We start from the raw sequence: 22301 nt of genomic DNA on the forward strand, positions 1-22301 counted from the left end.
AGACAGCAGTGGTAGGTACTATATTTGAGCGGTTTAACCACATGAGATGTAAGAGCTCCCTCATATTATCAGTTCAGGTCCTGTTCTTAAATCCTACTTGGTCACTATGTATAATATTAGGTAGTGCCTTCTCTAAGCGTATCGCAAGGGTCTTAGTAAGAATCTTGCAATCCACATTAAGGAGGCTGATAGCTCTAAAATTCCCTGGTTCTGTAGTATCTCTATCCTTCTTAGGAATCAGTGATATCAAAGCCTCATTAAAGGTGTCCGGAAGGGAGCCATTTTGAAATGCCTCTTGGTAAACCACTGTCAATACAGGTACAAGAATGTCAATATACTTTTTATAGTATTCTACAAAAATTCCTTTCAGACCAGGTGGTTTCCCTGCTTTCATAGGTACAGTGACATGGTGTCTCTAACCTCCTCTTCTGTTATAGTACAGTCCAGGTCCTGTACCTGGCTATCTGATAATCTAGGTAATTATATACCAGACAAAAAAGTATCCATATCTGTGGGGCTCGCTGAAAAAGAGGATATATATAAATCTTCAGAAAAATGTGGACATAACACTGTAAAAAAGTTTTGCAACTGTTCCCAAGTATTTTCATGCATAATCGGGACACATGATTGTATACATATGTAAGCAAGGTTTGAAATTATTATGTTTTTTGTCACAAATTATATCTGTTTGGGCTTGCAATCAATTTGCAGTCAAATATTTGTTTATTATGTTCCGACTCCCCGACCATCCACTCAAGAAAAAATTGTCCTGTGGCTGAATCTTGTTGATGATCCCTGGTTTAATGACAACTTGTTCACTTTTAGTTTGGACTGGAGTGGATGTTCTGCCGTGTTCTGCCACAGGGAGTGGTGTTGACAGCTGTGAGGAGTTGAGCGGTGACATTTAGAGGCAGTGTCCAGTTACCCACGTCTTCCTCCTCCCTGAATAGGGTTAAATGAGTCGCTCCCCAACACAGGCTGTTAGGAGCTCATAACTCAAATGGTCATCCCACTGTAATACCCTTCTGTCAAGTTCAACACATCCCCTCCAAAGAACCACGTAATGGAAGTTTAATTGAGGTTTAATATGTGCATGAGTGTCAGATTAATTCGATTTTATCACATAAATCAGTTTTATAATGTAAAAAAAAACATATTGGGATTATCCCATCATAGAGCTGAAGTGTGTTGGTAGGGGCTTGTGTTTGTCATATGACCATGTGGTCCTGGTAACCTGGCCCCAGCCAGGCAGACCTAGGAGAGATGCAGGAACTTAAACCTGAATTACGTCTCTCTCCCAGGATCATGTGAACAGAGCCATGGGCTCCAGTCCTGGAATGTTGCAAGGCTCTCCCAATACAGTCAGCGGCCGGGTACAATACTCTTTTAATATTTTTTCTCATGCATATATCACAAACCTTTATATCCTAGTGCAGTGCTTCTCAAACTGTGGGGAAGGGGAGGGGGAACTCATTCAGGCTTTCAACCTACTCTTGGAAGTTGTAATAGGTGAATGCACAAATTGGGTAGTGCATCATCAGTTTTCCTCTTGTCATTGCAGACCTCAGATAATTATTTATAACTTGTCAGAAATGTCTAGATCATCTAACCCATGTCAGCAAATGTTTTTTTTGCCCATTGATTTTGTTTCCCAATAATGGAAGGGAGGCCCCGAGTGAAAGAGTTTGAGAACCACTGTCCTAGTGGACAGTATGATATCCACATGAACAGTATGATGAGTTGTGAAATGGCTCCATGGCTTCCCAGCAGCCATTTCATGTTGCCTGCTTTTTACCACAAATGGTTTGACAAGCAACATTAGGCTTATATATTAGCCTGGACACCAATCTGTTTGTGTTAGCTTGCCAATTCCATCCCTGGTGTGTCATTGTTTGGCGTGACAAATGACAATGACAGAAGTGTATTTGGTAAGACAGCACAAACTGATCTGGAACCAGGCTAACATTATAGCTATGATCATTAGCAGGAGTTCTTGGCCTTGTTTTTATATTGCTGACTAAACTGCTGAGCACTTCAGTCGATGAGGCATGCTAGGATGGCATAAGTCCTCCTGGGGATCTTCTCTTGAGATGGGCCAAACCCCAATCAGTGGGTATACAGTGCATTCGGAAAGTATTCAGACCTTTTGACTTTTTCCACATTTTGTTACTTTAAGCCTTATTCTAAAATTGATAAAATAAATCATTTTCCTCATCAATCTACACACAATACCCCATAATGACAAAAATAAAACAGGTTTTCAGAAATGTTTGCAAATTTATATTTAAAAAAAACAAACATATTTACTGAAGTATTCAGACCCTTTGCTATGAGACTCGAAATTGAGCTCAGGTGCATCCTGTTTCCATTGATCATCTTTGAGGTGTTTCTACAACTTTATTGCAGTCCATCTGTGGTAAATTCAATTGATTGTACATGATTTGGAAAGGCACACACCTGTCTACATATGGTCTCACAGTTGACCGTGCATGGCCTCCATCATTCTTAAACTAAAGAAGTTTGGAACCACTAAGACTCTTCCTAGAGCTGGCCGCACGGCCAAACTCAGCAATCGGGGGAGAAGGGCCTTGGTCAGGGAGGTGACCAAGAACACGATGGTCACTCTGACAGAGCTCCAGAGTTCCTCTGTGGAGATGGGAGAACCTTCCAGAAGGACAACCTTCTGTGCAGCACTCCGCCAATCAGGCCTTTATGGTAGAGTGGCCAGACAGAAGCCACTCCTCAGTAAAAGGCACATGACAGCCCACTTGGAGTTTGCCAAGAGGCACCTGAAAGGACTCTCAGACCATGAGAAACAAGATTCTCTGGTCTGATGAAACCAAGATTGAACTCTTTGGCCTTAATGCCAAGCGTCACGTCTGGAGGAAACCTGACACCATCCCAATGTGGTGGCAGCATCATGCTGTGGGGATGTTTTTCAGTGGCGGGGACTGGGAGACTAGTCAGGAGCGAGGGAAAGATAAATGAAGCAAAGTACAGAGCGCGCTCAGGACCTCAGACTGTGGTGAAGGTTCACCTTCCAACAGGACAATGACCCTAAGCACACAGCCAAGACAATGCAGCCAGAGCCCAGACTTGAATATCTCTGGAGAGACCTGAAAATAGCTGTGCAGCGACACTCCCCATCCAACCTGACAGAGCTTGAGAGGATCTGCGGAGAAGAAGGGGAGAAATTCTCCAAAAACAGGTCTACCAAGCGTTTAGCATAACAACCAAGAAGACTCGAGGCTGTAAACGCTGCCAGAGGTGCTTCAACAAAGTACTAGTAAAGGGTATGAATACTTATGTAAATGTAATATTTCAGTTTTTATTTTTAATACATTTGCAAACATTTAAAAACATCTAAAAACCTGTTTTTGCTTTGTCATTATGGGGTATTTAATTAATTTTAGAATAAGGCTGTAACATAACAAAATGTGGAAAAAGTCAAGGGGTCTGAACACTATTCCGAATGCACAGTACATGCAGTCCTCATCATGGGCAATGCTGAGACTAAGTTTTATGGGAGCAGAGACATGGTATTCCCCTTTGGCTAGTCTCCTGGAATTCTGTCTCGGCATGAAAATATCCCACAGTCAGTCGATGTTCCCATCTGGCTTTTGCAGCGTGTGAGGGTAGGGTACTGTCAAACCTGTTGCATTGTTTGAGGTAAAACATATCTGCCTTACCAAACAAGCACGTTCTTTAAGAGCACATTCCTTGCTTGTGAATACCACAATACATGGATTCATCTTTAGTTGTTATAATCTGTGATGTGTTAGTTATCCTATCATCAATTAAATAAATGTAGGCTATTTGTTTATGTAAAACATGTCACGCCCCAAGCTTAGCGAGTACCACTTCCCCCTGATTCAGCTCATACCAAGGTTCGAACTCAGGACCTCTGCCTCGCAAACACACGTGACTTCCCTCCTGAAGTGTCTTACCAAGTCGTACTAGCTAGCTATCAAGCAGCGCATGTGACTTCCCTCCTGAAGTGTCTTACCAAGTCGTACTAGCTAGCTATCAAGCAGCGCACGTGGGGACACTTCAGGCTGAGGAATCAGTTTCACAGATCTCCATCTGCTACATTTACATTTAGTAGAATTTGATTCTGTTTTCTGAAAATAATTGTCTTGCTGATGTTGATTTAACAGAGGAGTAGAACTCTACATGATATTGGCTGCAACAACTTTTAAAAGTGATTCTGTCTTGTAATGTAGGATGTGGGAATGTATTGATTTTATACTGGTGTTTATACAGTAGCTTGACTGTCTTTTGTTCTAATCTGTCTGTGTCACTGTCCAGGCTGGTGTAAAGGGGAAACTTGGCAGGCTACTGGGGGTTTTTGAGGTAAGCCTCACAAACTGTCAATCATCATGTCATAGCACACTGTAGCATAGCACTGTATATTACATATTACATATCATGCAACACATGTCAAATCATTTCTCTCATTACAACATTATTATTAAGCCCTACTTCCTCATACCTTAGACCAGTGATATTCAAAGTCATGGTCACGACCCCACATGGGAACTGCAGTGGGGTTGCCACATAAAAAATTATATTTAGGGAACAAACAATTAAGAGTACAGATTTAGTAAATGTATTTCATTGAGTAAATGTATTTATTTGTTACTTTTGATAAGAAAGACAAATTAAATGAATGCAAGGTTATTTGTTGATGTAAATTAACACTTACTGGTGTGGGGTCGGTTTCAGCTGGGACCTCAAAAAATGGGGTCCCAGCTGAAAATACCACACAACACACCACAAAAATGTTAAGCCCTGCATGCAATACAGAAACACTGTATAAAGGGTTTATTATGATATGAAGCTGTTTGTCTGTCCCTGTAGCACAACCAGGACAGGAAACACAGGACATACGTCTATGTCCTGACTGTGACAGAGACCTTGGAGGACTGGGAGGATTCTGTCAACATCGGTAGGCTTCCACTGTACATGAAGACATCTGGTTAGGGAACTTCTACTGTACATGAAGACATCTGGTTAGGGAACTTCTACTGTACATGAAGACATCTGGTTAGGGAACTTCTACTGTACATGAAGACATCTGGTTAGGGAACTTCTACTGTACATGAAGACATCTGGTTAGGGAACTTCTACTGTACATGAAGACATCTGGTTAGGGAACTTCTACTGTACATGAAGACATCTGGTTAGGGAACTTCCACTGTACATGAAGACATCTGGTTAGGGAACTTCCACTGTACATGAAGACATCTGGTTAGGGAACTTCTACTGTACATGAAGACATCTGGTTAGGGAACTTCTACTGTACATGAAGACATCTGGTTAGGGAACTTCCACTGTACATGAAGACATCTGGTTAGGGAACTTCTACTGTACATGAAGACATCTGGTTAGGGAACTTCTACTGTACATGAAGACATCTGGTTAGGGAACTTCTACTGTACATGAAGACATCTGGTTAGGGAACTTCTACTGTACATGAAGACATCTGGTTAGGGAACTTCTACTGTACATGAAGACATCTAGTTAGGGAACTTCTACTGTACATGAAGACATCTGGTTAGGGAACTTCTACTGTACATGAAGACATCTGGTTAGGGAACTTCTACTGTACATGAAGACATCTGGTTAGGGAACTTCTACTGTACATGAAGACATCTGGTTAGGGAACTTCTACTGTACATGAAGACATCTGGTTAGGGAACTTCTACTGTACATGAAGACATCTGGTTAGGGAACACTATTTTCTCACATCTCTTTAGACCTTTATGCACGTCTTTTGTCTAAGCATTTCCTCTCTGACACAATTGGTGGGAAACTGGGAACTTCTGAGAAATTTAGACAAACAACCTTTTCTTACTACACCTACGCAACTACGTCTCTCTCACACCCGGGGCCCCTTTCACTCTCCGAGTTTGTGATGTTGACATCAAAACATTGGAACACACAAACACATTTGTGCCTCATAAAACAAAAAGGTTTTGATCTCCTAAGCAGTCAGGGCCGTGAAATGAGGTACTTAAAGAAAATCATCAGATGATATTTTCTAATTCCATTCATAAAGAGTGTATTAAAGTCAGGTTCATTTACGTTTCCCTTTGAAGAGAATTTGTATCATGAAACGACAAAAGCACGAATACTGCTTGGAGTTTGTAAATTCAAGTGGCTCTTTGGGGGGTTCATGCATAGTACTCATGTTGTATCAAAAAATGAATTCTTTAGATAAGTAAAATTATAATGCATTTATGTAATTTGTCCAACGTTATTAATAGGGGAAAGAAATGTAACACTTTAATATTACGACTGTACAGTGCCTTCAGGCGGTGAATCTGACTGTTGTTCTAAGTCAATATACAGGTCAGGATATCTGTTTGTCAAAGATCAGTGTCTCAATGGCTCATTGACAGTTGACCCTTGCAAGGCTGGTAGTCCATCATGGACCAGACTTCTTGGGAGCAAGAATTTCACAGTGTCATCACTATTCATTTTCATTTCAAGCTGCTGAATCATGAATTTGATACATTCATTTTATGAGCTTTTTGCATAGGTCACATGTACATCACTGTTCTATCCTGGGTGGATCTGTGGAACATCAAAGTGGAGCAGATGAGCCATGTTCCTAAAATGGCTACTGTACATACCAAATTATGGATGTGTCTTGGTTATCTTTTAATGTATTAAAAACCATTATCAGTGCCAAATAATCAGTGATTTTGTATCTACTGACTGTACTATTGACTGATGTTCCAATCAATCAAAAGTCTAAATTGTAAATCTCAGCATTGAAAGGAGTTAAAATGAACCTCTTAAATGTAAAGTCCCCATATTTAGGGACCCTATGAGATGTTTTATTCAATTCAGTCTGGTATGAGAATGGTAGCCCTATCTGCAAAAGCAGGGTGTCTACGGAAATCTGAGTATCTTTGCTATTTATCCGTGCCTTAAAATCTTTGGTGTGATTTATTACCATATATGGGCATATGAATGTATAAGGGCAGGCTGAGCAGATTACCTCATTTCAAGATCCCGAGGTGTTCGTGGTGATTGTATGGAAATTGTAACAGCCGGTTAATGGCGTCCCTTGAGAAGGCAAGAACAAGATGTATAGCAGGAGAAGTGCAGTATTATCATAAGGAGACATATACTTGAAATATGGAAGAGGAATGGAGGGGAAAAGAGAGGCAGAGGAGGTCTGAGAGGGGGAGGAAGAGGTTGCGATTGAGTCTGTTAAAAATGATGGAAAAAAGCTGAAATGGTTTGTTAGAGAAGAATGCTAGAAAGTGTAAGCAGAGTGAGCTGAAGACAGGAGGAGAAATGAAAGTGAATGAGGTTGAAGTATCGGAGGTGGTAGGTGTCGTGAAGTTCTCTGAGCCTTATGCTTGCACGAGAGTCAGGATAAAGATGAGTCTGTGACAGTAGGAGTTAAGTTTTTTGGAACAAGTGGACCCTTGCCTTTTGGCTGATCTATTTGTGGTTTCAGGGTGGGTGAAAACCGAGTTGGGTGCTGTGGAATCGGTGAGGGTAACCAGAAGTGGTCTTGTGATAATTGTTTGTGTTTCTGCTGGTCAGAGGGAACAGGCGCTCTGCGTTAAATGAATGGGGACAAGACGTTAATTGTTTTGCTCTCAAGAAAAGGGTGCCATTGAAAGTAGTGATTTCTGGGGTAGCAGTAAAAGCTGACCAACTGAAGGGGAAGATTCCCGGTGTTTGTGATGCTTGTTGTTTGGTGCGACGCAGACAGGGTAGCGTGAGTGGTGAAACAGAAGAGTCATTGTCTGGTTAATTTTGTTTTAATGTTGAGTCTTTGTATACAAACTTTTGTGCCGAATACATTAAGATGTTACAGGTGTCAAGCTTATGGACATGTGGTAGCAGTGTGTAGGAGGGAGGTTCCTAGGTGGTAGCAGTGTGTAGGAGGGAGATAGCAGTACAGGGGGAAGGATCTTGAGAGGAGTGGTGTGAATAGTAGATCTGTACCAGTACAGGGGGAAGGATCCTGAGAGGAGTGGTGTGAATAGTAGATCTGTACCAGTACAGGGGGAAGGATCCTGAGAGGAGTGGTGTGAATAGTAGATCTGTAGCAGTACAGGGGGAAGGATCCTGAGAGGAGTGGTGTGAATAGTAGATCTGTAGCAGTACAGGGGGAAGGATCCTGAGAGGAGTGGTGTGAATAGTAGATCTGTACCAGTACAGGGGGAAGGATCCTGAGAGGAGTGGTGTGAATAGTAGATCTGTACCAGTACAGGGGGAAGGATCCTGAGAGGAGTGGTGTGAATAGTAGATCTGTAGCAGTACAGTGTTGTGGGGGAAGGATCCTGAGAGGAGTGGTGTGCACAACTAAAACAACACACGTTGTTGATATTGGCATCTCCTATGTAAGCGGAGTTTTTATTTTTCGACAGAAAACATTAGATGACATAGACTATTGATGTGGAATAGTAGATCTGTAGCAGTACAGGGGGAAGGATCCTGAGAGGAGTGATGTGAATAGTAGATCTGTAGTCAAAAGCCCATTTTCTGACAACTAACTGAATCGAGTGTTGTGTCTCCGTATTGGCAGTTAGTACATTGAAATCAACAGTAAGGGGGAAGTCTTTTTTACCTTATTGATATTTCCACATTAGATGACATCCTGTCTGTAGACTATTGATGTGGAATACCTACTGGTCAGCACAGCATAGAAATATTCTGCAAACCATAATGTGTAAACGTGTTCCAAAAGGAAGCCTCCTCCACTTGGTCTTCTGGAATTTATTAGGCTTAATTAATCAAGACAATATGATGAATCTCGGCAACCAGCCAGAGGTAGGTCTACCTCCCAGATGTTTTGCCATCAGCTACTTGCAGTAAACCACAACCGAAGGGGAAAGGGTCTAACACTTTACAAAAATAAAAATGTATTTATGTATTTCTCATTGCAAACTATTCCTACAGCTGTTGACAAAAACTTAGAACTTCTTTGTGTCATGTTGGAAATTAATTGTGGTGACAGACAGGTTATTTATGCATCAAGGCTCCTTCAGTGTTGTCTTTATTGGCAATAGCCAAAGACAGAAATAGATAGATAGATAGATAGCCATACCATCATCCTATGTCTTTGTCTGGTATAGAATGTATGCACACATGACTGTAAGTCGCTTTGGATAAAAGCGTCTGCTAAATGGCATATATTATTATGTGAATAGTAGATCTGTAGCAATACAGGGGGAAGGATCCTGAGAGGAGTGGTGCGTGTAGTAGATCTGTACCAGTACAGGGGGAAGGATCCTGAGAGGAGTGGTGTGAATAGTAGATCTGTACCAGTACAGGGGGAAGGATCCTGAGAGGAGTGGTGTGAATAGTAGATCTGTAGCAGTACAGGGGGAAGGATCCTGAGAGGAGTGATGTGAATAGTAGATCTGTACCAGTACAGGGGGAAGGATCCTGAGAGGAGTGGTGTGAATAGTAGATCTGTAGCAGTACAGGGGGAAGGATCCTGAGAGGAGTGATGTGAGTAGTAGATCTGTACCAGTACAGGGGGAAGGATCCTGAGAGGAGTGGTGCGTGTAGTAGATCTGTACCAATACAAAGGAATAAACCAACAAGTGATACATGTTTCAGTAAGATTTCATTTTTGGTCTTTATAACAATGGTTATGAACTGTACTGCAGGGATGGAACGTAAGTTGCAGAAAAAAGAGGTTGTGGTGGCAGCTGCAGAGAGGTATTTGGGTGTGTGAGACATCAGAAGAGTTACAGGGTGTGTTAAGTGGTGGTGTCCCATCCTTTCAGGTTGTTGTCCTGAGGTATGAATAAGTAGATTTAAATAGTGGAGTAGGGGTGGTATTTTTTATTTTATTATATTTTGTTAGAATAGATGGTAGTGTATTTGTTTATTTCTACATTTTTTCAAGCAAAGTATAAGGAACGATGAGGAATGAGGATTTCGACTCGGCCGACAAATATTGCTTTCTAGAAGGATTGGATCCACTTTTAGATCTATCTGTAAGTAAATTATTTTCATGACTTTATATAGAACATTTACTATATGTATGTTTTAGTTTACATAGGCCTATGTAACAAGTAATTTATATGTTATATAATTCCAAAGTAGTTATTGTAAACCAATATGTTTCATATTGGTTCACTGTTTGCTGTTCTAAGTTGTAACTTTGGAGAGGCTACTACACTCATGGTCATTGTTTATTTGTGGTTCTCACCTCAGTCTTACTGTTTGCATTGTGTGTGTACTTCACACCTTCTATGCGAGTCACTGTACAGATAAAGGTTAGGCCTGGTGTTTTTACACTAATGTCATTTTGTAAATTTAGTCAACTGTAATTCTGTGTCATACAACAATATATCCCTTTATTTTATTTACCGCAGAGGATTTTGATGACGTTTGAGAGCCACCCCTCCACAGCAAGTGCCCCCGCCAGTCAAGGTCTTCACTGCGATGTCCTTCACCTCGTCTGATGGTTCTACATCCACTTTTCATAGACCTCTTCAAAAAGAAAATAGGTGCTTTTGGCACCATTCGTCCTAACAGAATCAGTTTCCCCAAGACCAAGGTAAACAACATGACAAAGACAGCGGAGAGGGGAACCATGCGTTGGATCAGGACAAACAAGCAGCTTTTTGTGAAATGGAAAGACACTAAGGAAACAACCATGCTCACCACACAACATAAGGCATTCAATAACAACAATATCACAAGAAGAGCGAAAAAGGGGGGGGGGGGGGTCTCCATTCCTGTTTCTGTGAAGGACTATAATGCCAGCATGGGGGGTGTCAACCTATCTGATGCTCTGATAAACTACTACCAGGTTCTCCACAAGACCAGGAAGTGGTATAAGACTTTTATTTACCACTTTGTGGACATTGCTACAGTAAATGCTTTCATTCTCCACAAGCAGATGGCCAAAGCAAAAGGTCAAACCCCTCTCTCCCAGTTGGCCTTCTGAGAGCTGCTGGTGTTGGAAATGGTTGAATTGGGGGGCCAAAGCAACCTCACCATCATTACAAGACCCCCCCCCCCCCCCCCCCATCCAACACACATGCCAAAAAACAAAAAGGAAGAACTGCAAGCATTGCACAAAACACAGGGGGGAAAAAGGGGGAAATGCCAGTTCGCTTTTTGTTTCCAGGCAGAGAGGGACGGCTTCAAAGACTACCACTACATGCACAAGCTACGGTGAAAGCGAAATCTAATCATCTACACCTGGGATTTAAAATTAACACGAATGCAATTTGTAAATATTTCAGCTTTTTATTTTTGCACCTTTTTTTTTGTGAAGGACACGTGTAACCAAGTTTGTGTTTGATAAGAAATGTTATATTTTTTTAATGTATATCTGTTGCTTCTATATTGTATTCTGAACTATGTAACTCCTATCTTCTGATTATTTCCCCATAATCTCCCAGACGTTGTCTTTCCAAATATACCAAGTTTTGGCATGTCAGAATCATGTAATTACACATGAATAGAAGTTACTTTTGGGTATGTATATTTAGGCGGAAATCTAAATTGTGCCATTACATTTAAGAGGTTAAAATGACTCGTATAGAGGCTGACCCCAGTTTAGTTGGCAGGAGACAGCTTGTAAAAACTGAGAGAGGAACAAGCAGACAGACTGACAGATGGTCTCTGTTGTCATTTGAGATACTGACCGAGGGACACGTCCATGTATACAGTAATACGTCCCTAGCCACCTGAACTCTGACCTACTGGATATATTGACTGAAAAAATGCTGTCAGTTGTTTTCACACCATCATCACCTCTATGTCAAACACCTGTTGATCTTCAGTAATGTCAGCATATTGCTGGATGTCTAAATTAAATGCTTGTATTTGAAGAATGGTTTGGAAAAACAGTATTCAATGTCCACTTGTGTTTTGATCCACACTTTTCTTTATGCAAACTAAGTGTCAAATTATGAGATGAAACTGGCCAAATTTTGTTTTGAATGAGTTACTTGTACATTTGTTTGTTTAATATTTGCATGAAGACATTTTCCAAAATATGTGGTATCTGTGCAAATTAGTGTCAAGTAAACTTGTACGGTAGAAAACACCGAACTGTGTTAGCTAACTAGACACTTTCTACATACTAAGACGTGGACTAGATCCCAGAAATTATCACCATAATTGGTTTAGGATGTGGTAGCAGGTGTTTAAAATATACCGTTTGACAAGGGACCCTGTAACTCAAAACGTGAACTATTTGTAACCGGTCTGAAAAAAAGTGCTGATCTTTCGTTCCCTTCACCTATATAAATAGAATTCAGGCCTGTTCACAAGGTGCATGCATGTTTGCTGTGCACAGTTGTTTTCTAGGCTTCGTCACTACCCGCACTGTCTCCCCCTCCCTCCCTCTGTCCTCTTGCCTTTTACAAGTCCCATGACTGTGCCTGGCCAGGCTCTACATTTGTGGGCTTGCCTTATAAGTGGAGTACCTCAGTACCCCCCCCATCCCATACACACCGCTACGCCCCCCTCAGTAACCCATTTTAATGTCAGAGGGCACTTTTGAATGCCTTTTACAAAATACTTGAATGATAAAATATGGGTAGCATTTGGAAGCCAGGAGAAAGTGGTTTTGAAGAGATGTATAAATAATGTTAACTAACAGTTAACCAGACAACTGAGGCTTAGGTGGGAAGCTTCATCAACACCACAGGATAAAATACAGAAATGTCCAGTTGTACTATGGGTAAAGTTCTCAACATTCAGTGGTGTTACATTTTTCAGTATTTCAGCGCTGGTTGGTGTGAAGGGGTGGGGAAAATGTGTAGCTGCTTACAGAGGTTTAGCCAGTGTTCATGTTGATATGCTAATTGGGAAGTCCAACAAAAGCAGAAAAGTAATAACACTTTCTGAATGTCACATGCATCCGTTAAAGTAACAAAGACCTACTTTAAGGAAAGTTTTGATTAGTTCCTAATACATTGTAATGTACATTCAGGCAGTCAGGGAAAAACAAACAGTAATCATTGTTGACTTATTACAAAAACTGAGAATCGTTGTATACATCAGTTTTTAGATCCTATTACTCTGTTAACCTGCTAAACTCTGAGTGGTTGTTTTGGACCCGGTACAGGGTCCGGCGATGACATTTGATCAACAACCAACTTGACAGAACTTGAATTTCTTTAAAATAATTATATATTTATATAATCAATATATAATATAATATATAATATATATATAATATATATAATAAATATTGTCAAATCCAGATGTGCAAAGCTCTTAGACTTACCAAGGAAGAATCTCAGCTGTAATCACTGCCCAATGTGATTCGATCATGTATTGACTCGGGGTTGCATACTTATCGAAACAAGATATTTTAGTATTTTATTTTCCATAAATAAAATGTCACATTTTGTGTAGATTGTTGACAGAAAATGACATACATTTGAATCCCACTTTCTAACACACAACAAAATGTGTTTAAAGTTTAGGGTTGTGATTACTTTCTGAAGGCGCTGATAATCATTCACGGAAAATTAAAGCAAGGCACGTTGCACAAGCCCGGCGCTTTTAAAATGGCTGTCTTTATGGGTAAAAAGCCATTTTTGTTTGTTAACCCCCCCCCCACACACATACACAGAGCACTAAGCATGTATTTGTAGGTTGTTTTTTTATACTGACATGTACTTTGAGGGTAGTATACAATAATGTGTTGTTTAGAAAGTGCCACTAGGGGGTGGCAGTTTAAGAGGTTAACACAGCCCTCTGACCTTTTCTCTCTGCTGTACCTCTTTCAGGTAGGAAACGGAAGTGGTTCAATATCGACGAGGCTATCCGTGTGCTGCAAAGCCACAAGCCTGTCCACGCAGAGTACCTGCGCCGACTCACAGCCACTTGTAATCCCACATGCAGCTCCACCTGTTGCGGCCCCACCAATGGCAACACCTGGGTGTTCCCCATGACGGACGACAATGCCCCTGACTACGTCAACTCCACCACAGGGGACAGATAGAGGACCTCCCTCGGTCAACAGATAGGACAGATAGGATAGCCGCCATCAGAGGAACCAGCATCATAAGAGGACCTAGCCTAGGTGCCAGTCGGTTTCTGCTGTCCTGCTAACTCCTTGTGGACTTGTCATGTTTGGCTTGACAATGACAGTAATGGAGTATGGCAAGAGCACAAACTGATCTGGGACCAAGCCAAGGAGGACCCAAGAGGACTCTAGAGTGGAAGTACCCAGAATAGACATTTTGCATGGATTCCTTTCTGTGTTGATTCTTAATTTGTACGCTATGAACTGTCTAAGTTAAAAGGAATTCATTATTTTATTAGGGGGCATGAAGAGTGTGAAAATGTGTCAAATGGATATTCAATATTTTTCTTTGTATATTGTTTTTATCAATTGTCATCAGCCAAATAAGGATATATATTATTAATAAAAACTGGATCTTAAAGCTAATCTCTGTTAATGAGATCCATTAGTCATCAGCTTTCTATCATTAGAATGATGTCAACCTCTGTGAAAAGGTCCTTTGTTTCAAGTTATTCTTGCAAGTTCATCTTACATTTTGATTATATAAGGTCAAAGACTACAGTCTATGGTCAGACTGCAGCACTTTGGTGAACTGCTTTCTGCTTGAAGTAGCTCTGATAGGCCAATAGAGGGTAGTGTTACCTCTGGAAAGGCTTATTTCCTTGATTTCAAAACCCCAAATGCAGCTTAGTTTAGGGCAAAGGTAGGAAACCTTTGTCAGGGTGCCAGAACATACTTATTTAGTATTTATTTGGACCCCCACTTAGCTGCTGTTGAGGCAGTGGCTGCTCTTTCTTGGGTCCAAACAGGAAACAACTCAAATCAAATGCATAATATATACACAATACTTGCAGAAAGTATTCACACCCTCTCACTTTATACACTGTTTTTGTTACACCCTGAATTTAAAAATAATCAATCAAATAAAGGTTTTTGTCACTGGCCAACACACAATACCATATAATATCAAAGTGGAATTATTTTGACAAATTAATAAAAAATGTAAAGCTGAATTGTCTTTAGATAATAAGTATTCAACCCCTTTGTTATGGCAAGCCAAATAAGTTCAGAAGTAAAAATGAGCTTGAGTCACATAGGTTGCAGGGACTCTGTGTGCAATAATAGTGTTTAACATGATTTTTGAATGACTACCTCATTTCTGTACCCCATGCATACAATTATCTGTAAGGTACCTAGGCTACCTGGGGCGGCAGGTAGCCTAGTGTTTAGAGCGTTGGACTATTAATTGAAAGGTTGCTAGATCAAATTCCTGAGCTGACAAGTTAAACATCTGTTGTTCTACCCCTGAACAAGGCAGTTAACCCACTGTTCCTAGATCGTCATTGAAAATAAGAATTTGTTCTTAACTGACTTGCCTAGTTAAATAAAGGAAAACTAAAAAGCAGTGAATTTCAAACACAGATTCAACCACAAAGACCAGAGAGGTTTTCCAATGCCTCATAAATAAGGTCACCTATTGTTTGATGGGTAGAAAAAACAGACACTGAATAGCCCTTTGAGCATGGTGAAGTTATTAATGACCCTTTTGATGGTGTATCAATGCACTCAGTCCCTACAAAGTTACAGGCACCCTTCCTAACTCAGTTGCCAGAGAGGAAGGAAACCGCTCATGGATTTCATCATGAGGCCAATGATGACTTTAAGCCTCTACAGAATAAAAATATTCCAAAACATGCAACAAGGCACTAAAGTAGTACTGCAAAGAAATGTGGCAAAGTGATCAAATTTGTCCTGAATACAAAGTGTTATGTTTGGGGTAAATCCAGTAAAATACATCACTGAGTACCACTCCATATTTTCAAGCAAAGTGGGGGCTGCATCATATTATGGTATGCTTGTAATCATTTAGGACTGGGGAGTTTTGGAGCTAAGCACAGGCAAAATCCTACAGGAAAACCTGGTTCAGTCTTCTTTCCACCATACACTGGGAGATTAATTCACCTTTCAGTGGGACAGGGAGAATGACCTAAAACACAAGGTCAAATCTACACTAGAGTTGCTTATACCAAGAAGACAGTGGCCTAGTTACAGTTTTGACTTGAGGCTGTTTGAAAATCGATGGCAAGACATGAAAATGATTGTTTAGCAATGATCATCAACCAATTTGACAGAGCTTGAAGAATTTGGACAATTATGGGCAAATGTTGCACAATCCAGAGATTTACCCAGAAAGACTAATAGCCATAATCACTGCCAAAGGTACTTCAACAAAGTATTGACTCCTGGAAGTGAGTACTTGTCAATTAGGTATTTCTGTATTTAATTTTAAATATATTTGCAAATATTTCTGAAAACATTTTTTCACTTTGCCATTATGGGGTATTGTGTGTAGATGGGTGAGAAAAGTATCAATTTAATCAATTTTGAATTCAGGCTGTAACACGTTTTTTGGGGGAAAGAAGTCAAAGGGTTTTGATTACTTTTTGAAAACAAAGTAAATATACATAGCACTATATTTACATTACAATTTAGTCATTTGGCAGATGCTCCCATCCAGAGCGACCCATAGCTAGTGCATTCATCTCTAGATAGCCAGGCGAGAAAACCCCATAATTGCGTGGATGCTACCATCGTTCAACGATTTCTGGTTAGGAAAGGTTTTAGTCACAGTGGGTACGACATCTACATTTACATTTACATTTACATTTAAGTCATTTAGCAGACGCTCTTTTCCAGAGCGACTTACAAATTGGTGCATTCACCTTATGACATCCAGTGGAACAGTCACTTTACAATAGTGCATCTAAATCTTAAAGGGGGGTGAGAGGGATACTTATCCTATCCTAGGTATTCCTTAAAGAGGTGGGGTTTCAGGTGTCTCCGGAAGGTGGTGATTGACTCCGCTGTCCTGGCGTCGTGAGGGAGTTTGTTCCACCATTGGGGGGCCAGAGCAGCGAACAGTTTTGACTGGGCTGAGCGGGAGCTGTACTTCCTCAGTGGTAGGGAGGCGAGCAGGCCAGAGGTGGATGAACGCAGTGCCCTTGTTTGGGTGTAGGGCCTGATCAGAGCCTGGAGGTACTGAGGTGCCGTTCCCCTCACAGCTCCGTAGGCAAGCACCATGGTCTTGTAGCGGATGCGAGCTTCAACTGGAAGCCAGTGGAGAGAACGGAGGAGCGGGGTGACGTGAGAGAACTTGGGAAGGTTGAACACCAGACGGGCTGCGGCGTTCTGGATGAGTTGAAGGGGTTTAATGGCACAGGCAGGGAGTTGCAGTAATCCAGCCAACATTGAGTTGCAGTAATCCAGACGGGAGATGACAAGTGCCTGGATTAGGACCTGCGCCGCTTCCTGTGTGAGGCAGGGTCGTACTCTGCGGATGTTGTAGAGCATGAACCTACAGGAACGGGCCACCGCCTTGATGTTGGTTGAGAACGACAGGGTGTTGTCCAGGATCACGCCAAGGTTCTTAGCGCTCTGGGAGGAGGACACAATGGAGTTGTCAACCGTGATGGCGAGATCATGGAACGGGCAGTCCTTCCCCGGGAGGAAGAGCAGCTCCGTCTTGCCGAGGTTCAGCTTGAGGTGGTGATCCGTCATCCACACTGATATGTCTGCCAGACATGCAGAGATGCGATTCGCCACCTGGTCATCAGAAGGGGGAAAGGAGAAGATTAGTTGTGTGTCGTCTGCATAGCAATGATAGGAGAGACCATGTGAGGTTATGACAGAGCCAAGTGACTTGGTGTATAGCGAGAATAGGAGAGGGCCTAGAACAGAGCCCTGGGGGACACCAGTGGTGAGAGCGCGTGGTGAGGAGACAGATTCTCGTAGGAGCGGAGCGACCTGTCAGGTAGGACGCAATCCAAGCGTGGGCAGCGCCGGAGATGCCCAACTCGGAGAGGGTGGAGAGGAGGATCTGATGGTTCACAGTATCGAAGGCAGCCAATAGATCTAGAAGGACGAGAGCAGAGGAGAGAGAGTTAGCTTTAGCAGTGCGGAGCGCCTCCGTGATACAGAGGAGAGCAGTCTCAGTTGAATGACTAGTCTTGAAACCTGATTGATTTGGATCAAGAAGGTCATTCAGAGAGAGATAGCGGGAGAGCTGGCCAAGGACGGCACGTTCAAGAGTTTTGGAGAGAAAAGAAAGAAGGGATACTGGTCTGTAATTGTTGACATCGGAGGGATCGAGTGTAGGTTTTTTCAGAAGGGGTGCAACTCTCGCTCTCTTGAAGACGGAAGGGACGTAGCCAGCGGTCAGGGATGAGTTGATGAGCGAGGTGAGGTAAGGGAGAAGGTCTCCGGAAATGGTCTGGAGAAGAGAGGAGGGGATAGGGTCAAGCGGGCAGGTTGTTGGGCGGCCGGCCGTCACAAGACGCGAGATTTCATCTGGAGAGAGAGGGGAGAAAGAGGTCAGAGCACAGGGTAGGGCAGTGTGAGCAGAACCAGCGGTGTCGTTTGACTTAGCAAACGAGGATCGGATGTCGTCAACCTCCGATGCACTTGCTAATAAACTCACTCACGAGTCAGCATATACATCAATGTTATTGTCTGAGGCTATCCGGAACATATCCCAGTCCACGTGATTGAAGCAATCTTGAAGCATGGAATCCAATTGGTCAGACCAGCATTGGATGGATGGAGCATGGGCGTTTCCTGTTTTAGATTCTGTCTACAGGCTGGGAGCAACAAAATGGAGTCATGGTCAGATTTGCCGAAGGCAGGGCGGGGTAGGGCTTTGTCAGCATCACGGAAGTTAGAGGAGCAATGATCCAGAATGCTACCAGCTCGTGTCGCGCATTCGATATGCTGATAGAATTTAGGAAGTCTTGTTCTCAGGTTAGCTTTGTTAAAATCCCCAGCTGCAATAAATGCAGCCTCAGGATGTATGGTTTCCAGTTTACATAGAGTCCAGTGAGGTTCTTTCAGAGGTATCTGCTTGGGGGGTGGAACTTGAATTTCTGTATGTTGTTGTGATTACACCATGAGCCGTTAATCATAATCATACACCCCCCGACCTTCTTCATACCAGAGAGATGTTTGTTTCTGTCGGCGCGATGCATGAAGAAACTGGGTGGCTGTACCGCCTCTGACAACATATCCCGAGTGAGCCATGTTTCCGTTTTCTGTTTTCCGTGAAACAGAGAGTGTTACAATATCTGATGTTTCTCTGGAAGGCAACTCGTGCCCTAATTTCGTACACCTTGTTATCAAGAAATTGGACATTGGCGAGTAATATGCTCGGAAGCGGTGGATGGTGTGCTCGCCTTCTGAGTCTGACCAGTAGGCCTCTCCGTCTGCCTCTCCTGCGGTGTTCGCTTTGTTTTGGGTCGGCCTCTGGGATAAGATCCCATGTCCAGGGTGGAGGTCCGAACAAAGGATCAGCTTCGGGAAAGACGTATTCCTGGTCGTAATGTTGGTAAGTTGACATCACTTCTTTATCCAATAGTTATTCCTGGCTCTATGTAATAACACTTGAGATTTTCTGGGCTAACAATGTAAGAAATAATACATAAAAAACAAATAACTGCATAGTTTCCTAAGGACCCGAAGGGAGGAGATCATCTCTGTCGGCGCCATCTTGCACTGAAAGCGCGAACCACCGGGATAGTGTTCTTCGGCATGCAAGCCTCCCCCTTTTTCCTCCAAACATAACAATGGTCAATATGGCCAAACAGTTCTATTTTTGTTTCATCAGACCAGAGGGCATTTCTCCAAAAGTATGTTATTTGTACCCATGTGCAGTTGCAAACTGTAGTCTGGCTTTTTTATGGTGGTATTTATTTATTTTTATTTATTTTACCTTTATTTAACCAGGCAAGTCAGTTAAGAACACATTCTTATTTTCAATGACGGCCTGGGAACAGTGGGTTAACTGCCTGTTCAGGGGCAGAACGACAGATTTGTACCTTGTCAGCTCGGGGGTTTGAACTCACAACCTTCTGGTTACTAGTCCAACGCTCTAACCACTAGGCTACGCTGCCGCCCCAGTTATGTCGATATAGGACTCGTTTTACTGTAGATATAGATACTTTTGTACCTGTTTCCTCCAGCATCTTCACAGGGCCCTTTGCTGTTGTTCTGGGATTGATTTTCACTTTTTTCACCAAAGTAAATTCCTCTCTAGGAGACACAATACGTCTCCTTCCTGAGCGGTATGACGGCTGCGTGGTCCCATGGTGTTTATACCTGCGTACTATTGTTTGTACAGATGAATGTGGTACCTTCAGGCATTTGGAAAATTGCTCCCAAAGTTGAACCAGAATTGTTGAGGTCTTGGCTGATTTCTTTTGATTTTCTCATGATGTCAAGCAAAGTGGCACTGAGTTTGAAGGTAGGCCTTGAAATACATCCACAGGTATACCTCCAATTGACTCAAATGATGTCAATTAGCCTTTCAGAAGCTTCTAAAGCCATGACATCATTTTCTGGAATTTTCCAAGCTGTTTAAAGGCACAGTCAATTTAGTGTGTGTAAACTTCTGACCCACTGCTATTATTGTTCTTTTCTGGGTTGCTTGATTGTTTTTGTTGATTTACTTGGAGGCTTATCAGAGGTAGACATGACAGTGGTGTTTATATTTGAGCTGATAGTGCAGCGTGAACTGCTCACAGTGGGCTTCCTACTACGTCAAACCTTATCAGTGCCCTTCAGTATAACGTTGGGTTATGTATGTAACCTTGGTTCTCTGAGTGGAGTATCGGTCACCAAATGCCTATGGGAACTCCTTCCCCTTCACTCGATGTGATTGAGATGCTTAATATCAAAGATGTTTACAGTCACGCCACAGCCTTAGTGTACCCACATGACCTGTCATTATAAAAGGCGGTGTGGCGTGACATACTGTGTTTTACTTCAAATCGAACACAACGGAGGTGGAGGAACGATATGAAATCTTGGCGATCCGTTTCTCTACTTAGAGAACCACGGTTACATCCGTAACCCAATGCTCTCTTTCGTTTTCATGATGGGTCGCCTACAACCTATGGGAGTGGCTGTACCAAAGAGTTAGTTCGGACAACAGTGGGATTACTCACCATTTAACTTAGTCCAGATCAGTCCATGGGACGTCCTTTTATCCATCACAGGATGCAACAGAATATAATTACCCAACAGGGTAACATAGAATTTTAACTGTGGTATACAACCTTATACACAAGCAAGCTGTAAGCTAGCACTTACAACATTCGGCTTCAATTGGCTGCAACAGCACCAAGAGTGGAAGACCTCTGTATAGAACATTCATTTCACTGATGGTTGATAAGTAAGTATCATGATGGTTGATGGTTGATAAGTACGCTCACTTATCTGGTTTGAGAGAGCGTGCCATGTCCAGAACCACAGACCCCACTGATGGTGTGGACATAACATTGAGTCTGTAGAACCTCGTGAAAGTAATGGGTGTGCCCAACTTGAAGCAGAGATAGAATCCAGGGAGGCCCCTCTGAACAGGGCCCATGAAGTGGCCGTACCCCTGGTGGAGTGTGCTACCATGCCGTCTTGAGTTGGTTGGTAATCCAATGTGCCAGTCTCTGCTTTGAGACAGCACTCCCTTTAGTGTTCTCCCCATAATCCACAAAAAACTGTTGTTTGACGAACAGTTCTTGTTGCAGCAAGATAGGCACTCAATGCCCTAACTGAGAAAAGTGTATGCAACTCACACCTCTCCTGTGAGGAGTGGGGAGACAGGTGAATTGCTGCTTTTTAGGGCTGGTTAGCATGTGATGATGAAAGCACCTTAGGTAAGAATGCTGGATTTGTCCGAAACACTACCTTAGATCGATCTTCTGCTAAAGTGAGGCATGAAGGAAAGGTAGAGAGTGCATGTAATTCTCCACATACTTGGCTGAAACAATAGCCAATAGAAAGTCAGTCTTGACTGAGAGCTCACATAGAAACTGTTTATCATGAAAAACCCAGCAGCGTTGCAGTTCTTGACACAAATCGGTGCGCCTGGCAATTCTACCATAACCTGTTCAAAGGCACTTAAATATTTAGTCTTGCCCATACACCCTCTGAATTTTACTTTTAAACTGAGATGCTAGTTCTAGGTCCCAAGAAACAAAGAGATTTGCTGTTGGATCTGACAATTCATCTTGATGGTTGTACAGTCATCTCAATAAAACTGTGAAGGACCTCAGTGATACTTTGGACCCTGATCTCTCTTTTGGTGAACATACCAAGAATATTTCAAGGATAGCTTTTTTCCATTTTTGTAACATTTCAAAAATCTGAAATTTATCGTGAAAAAAACCCAACTAATCCATACTGAAAAACTAATCCATGCTTTTGTCACTTCTAGATTAGACTGCTGCAATGCTCTACTCTCTGGCTACCTGATAATGCACTAAATAAACTT

The 22301-nt window shown here is 42.1% G+C and overlaps 1 protein-coding gene across 2 annotated transcripts in view; it reads left to right on the forward strand.

The window, feature by feature from the left end:
- Positions 1–14967, forward strand: part of LOC124035082 (diphosphoinositol polyphosphate phosphohydrolase 3-beta-like) — a 32321-nt gene extending 17354 nt beyond the window's left edge. The window contains exons 3-6 of one of the 2 annotated variants that reach the window (XM_046348502.1): positions 1302–1373; positions 4309–4353; positions 4861–4948; positions 13746–14967. In XM_046348502.1, coding sequence (XP_046204458.1) covers positions 1302–1373; positions 4309–4353; positions 4861–4948; positions 13746–13960 — 420 coding nt within the window. In that variant the 3' untranslated portion in view covers positions 13961–14967. The remainder of the gene's footprint in view (positions 1–1301; positions 1374–4308; positions 4354–4860; positions 4949–13745) is intronic. The other variant, XM_046348510.1, reaches the window with a different exon arrangement.
- Positions 14968–22301: the final 7334 nt, after the last annotated feature.

The sequence above is a fragment of the Oncorhynchus gorbuscha genome, linkage group LG01 (assembly GCF_021184085.1).
Source record: "Oncorhynchus gorbuscha isolate QuinsamMale2020 ecotype Even-year linkage group LG01, OgorEven_v1.0, whole genome shotgun sequence".
NCBI classification, from domain to species: domain Eukaryota; kingdom Metazoa; phylum Chordata; class Actinopteri; order Salmoniformes; family Salmonidae; genus Oncorhynchus; species Oncorhynchus gorbuscha.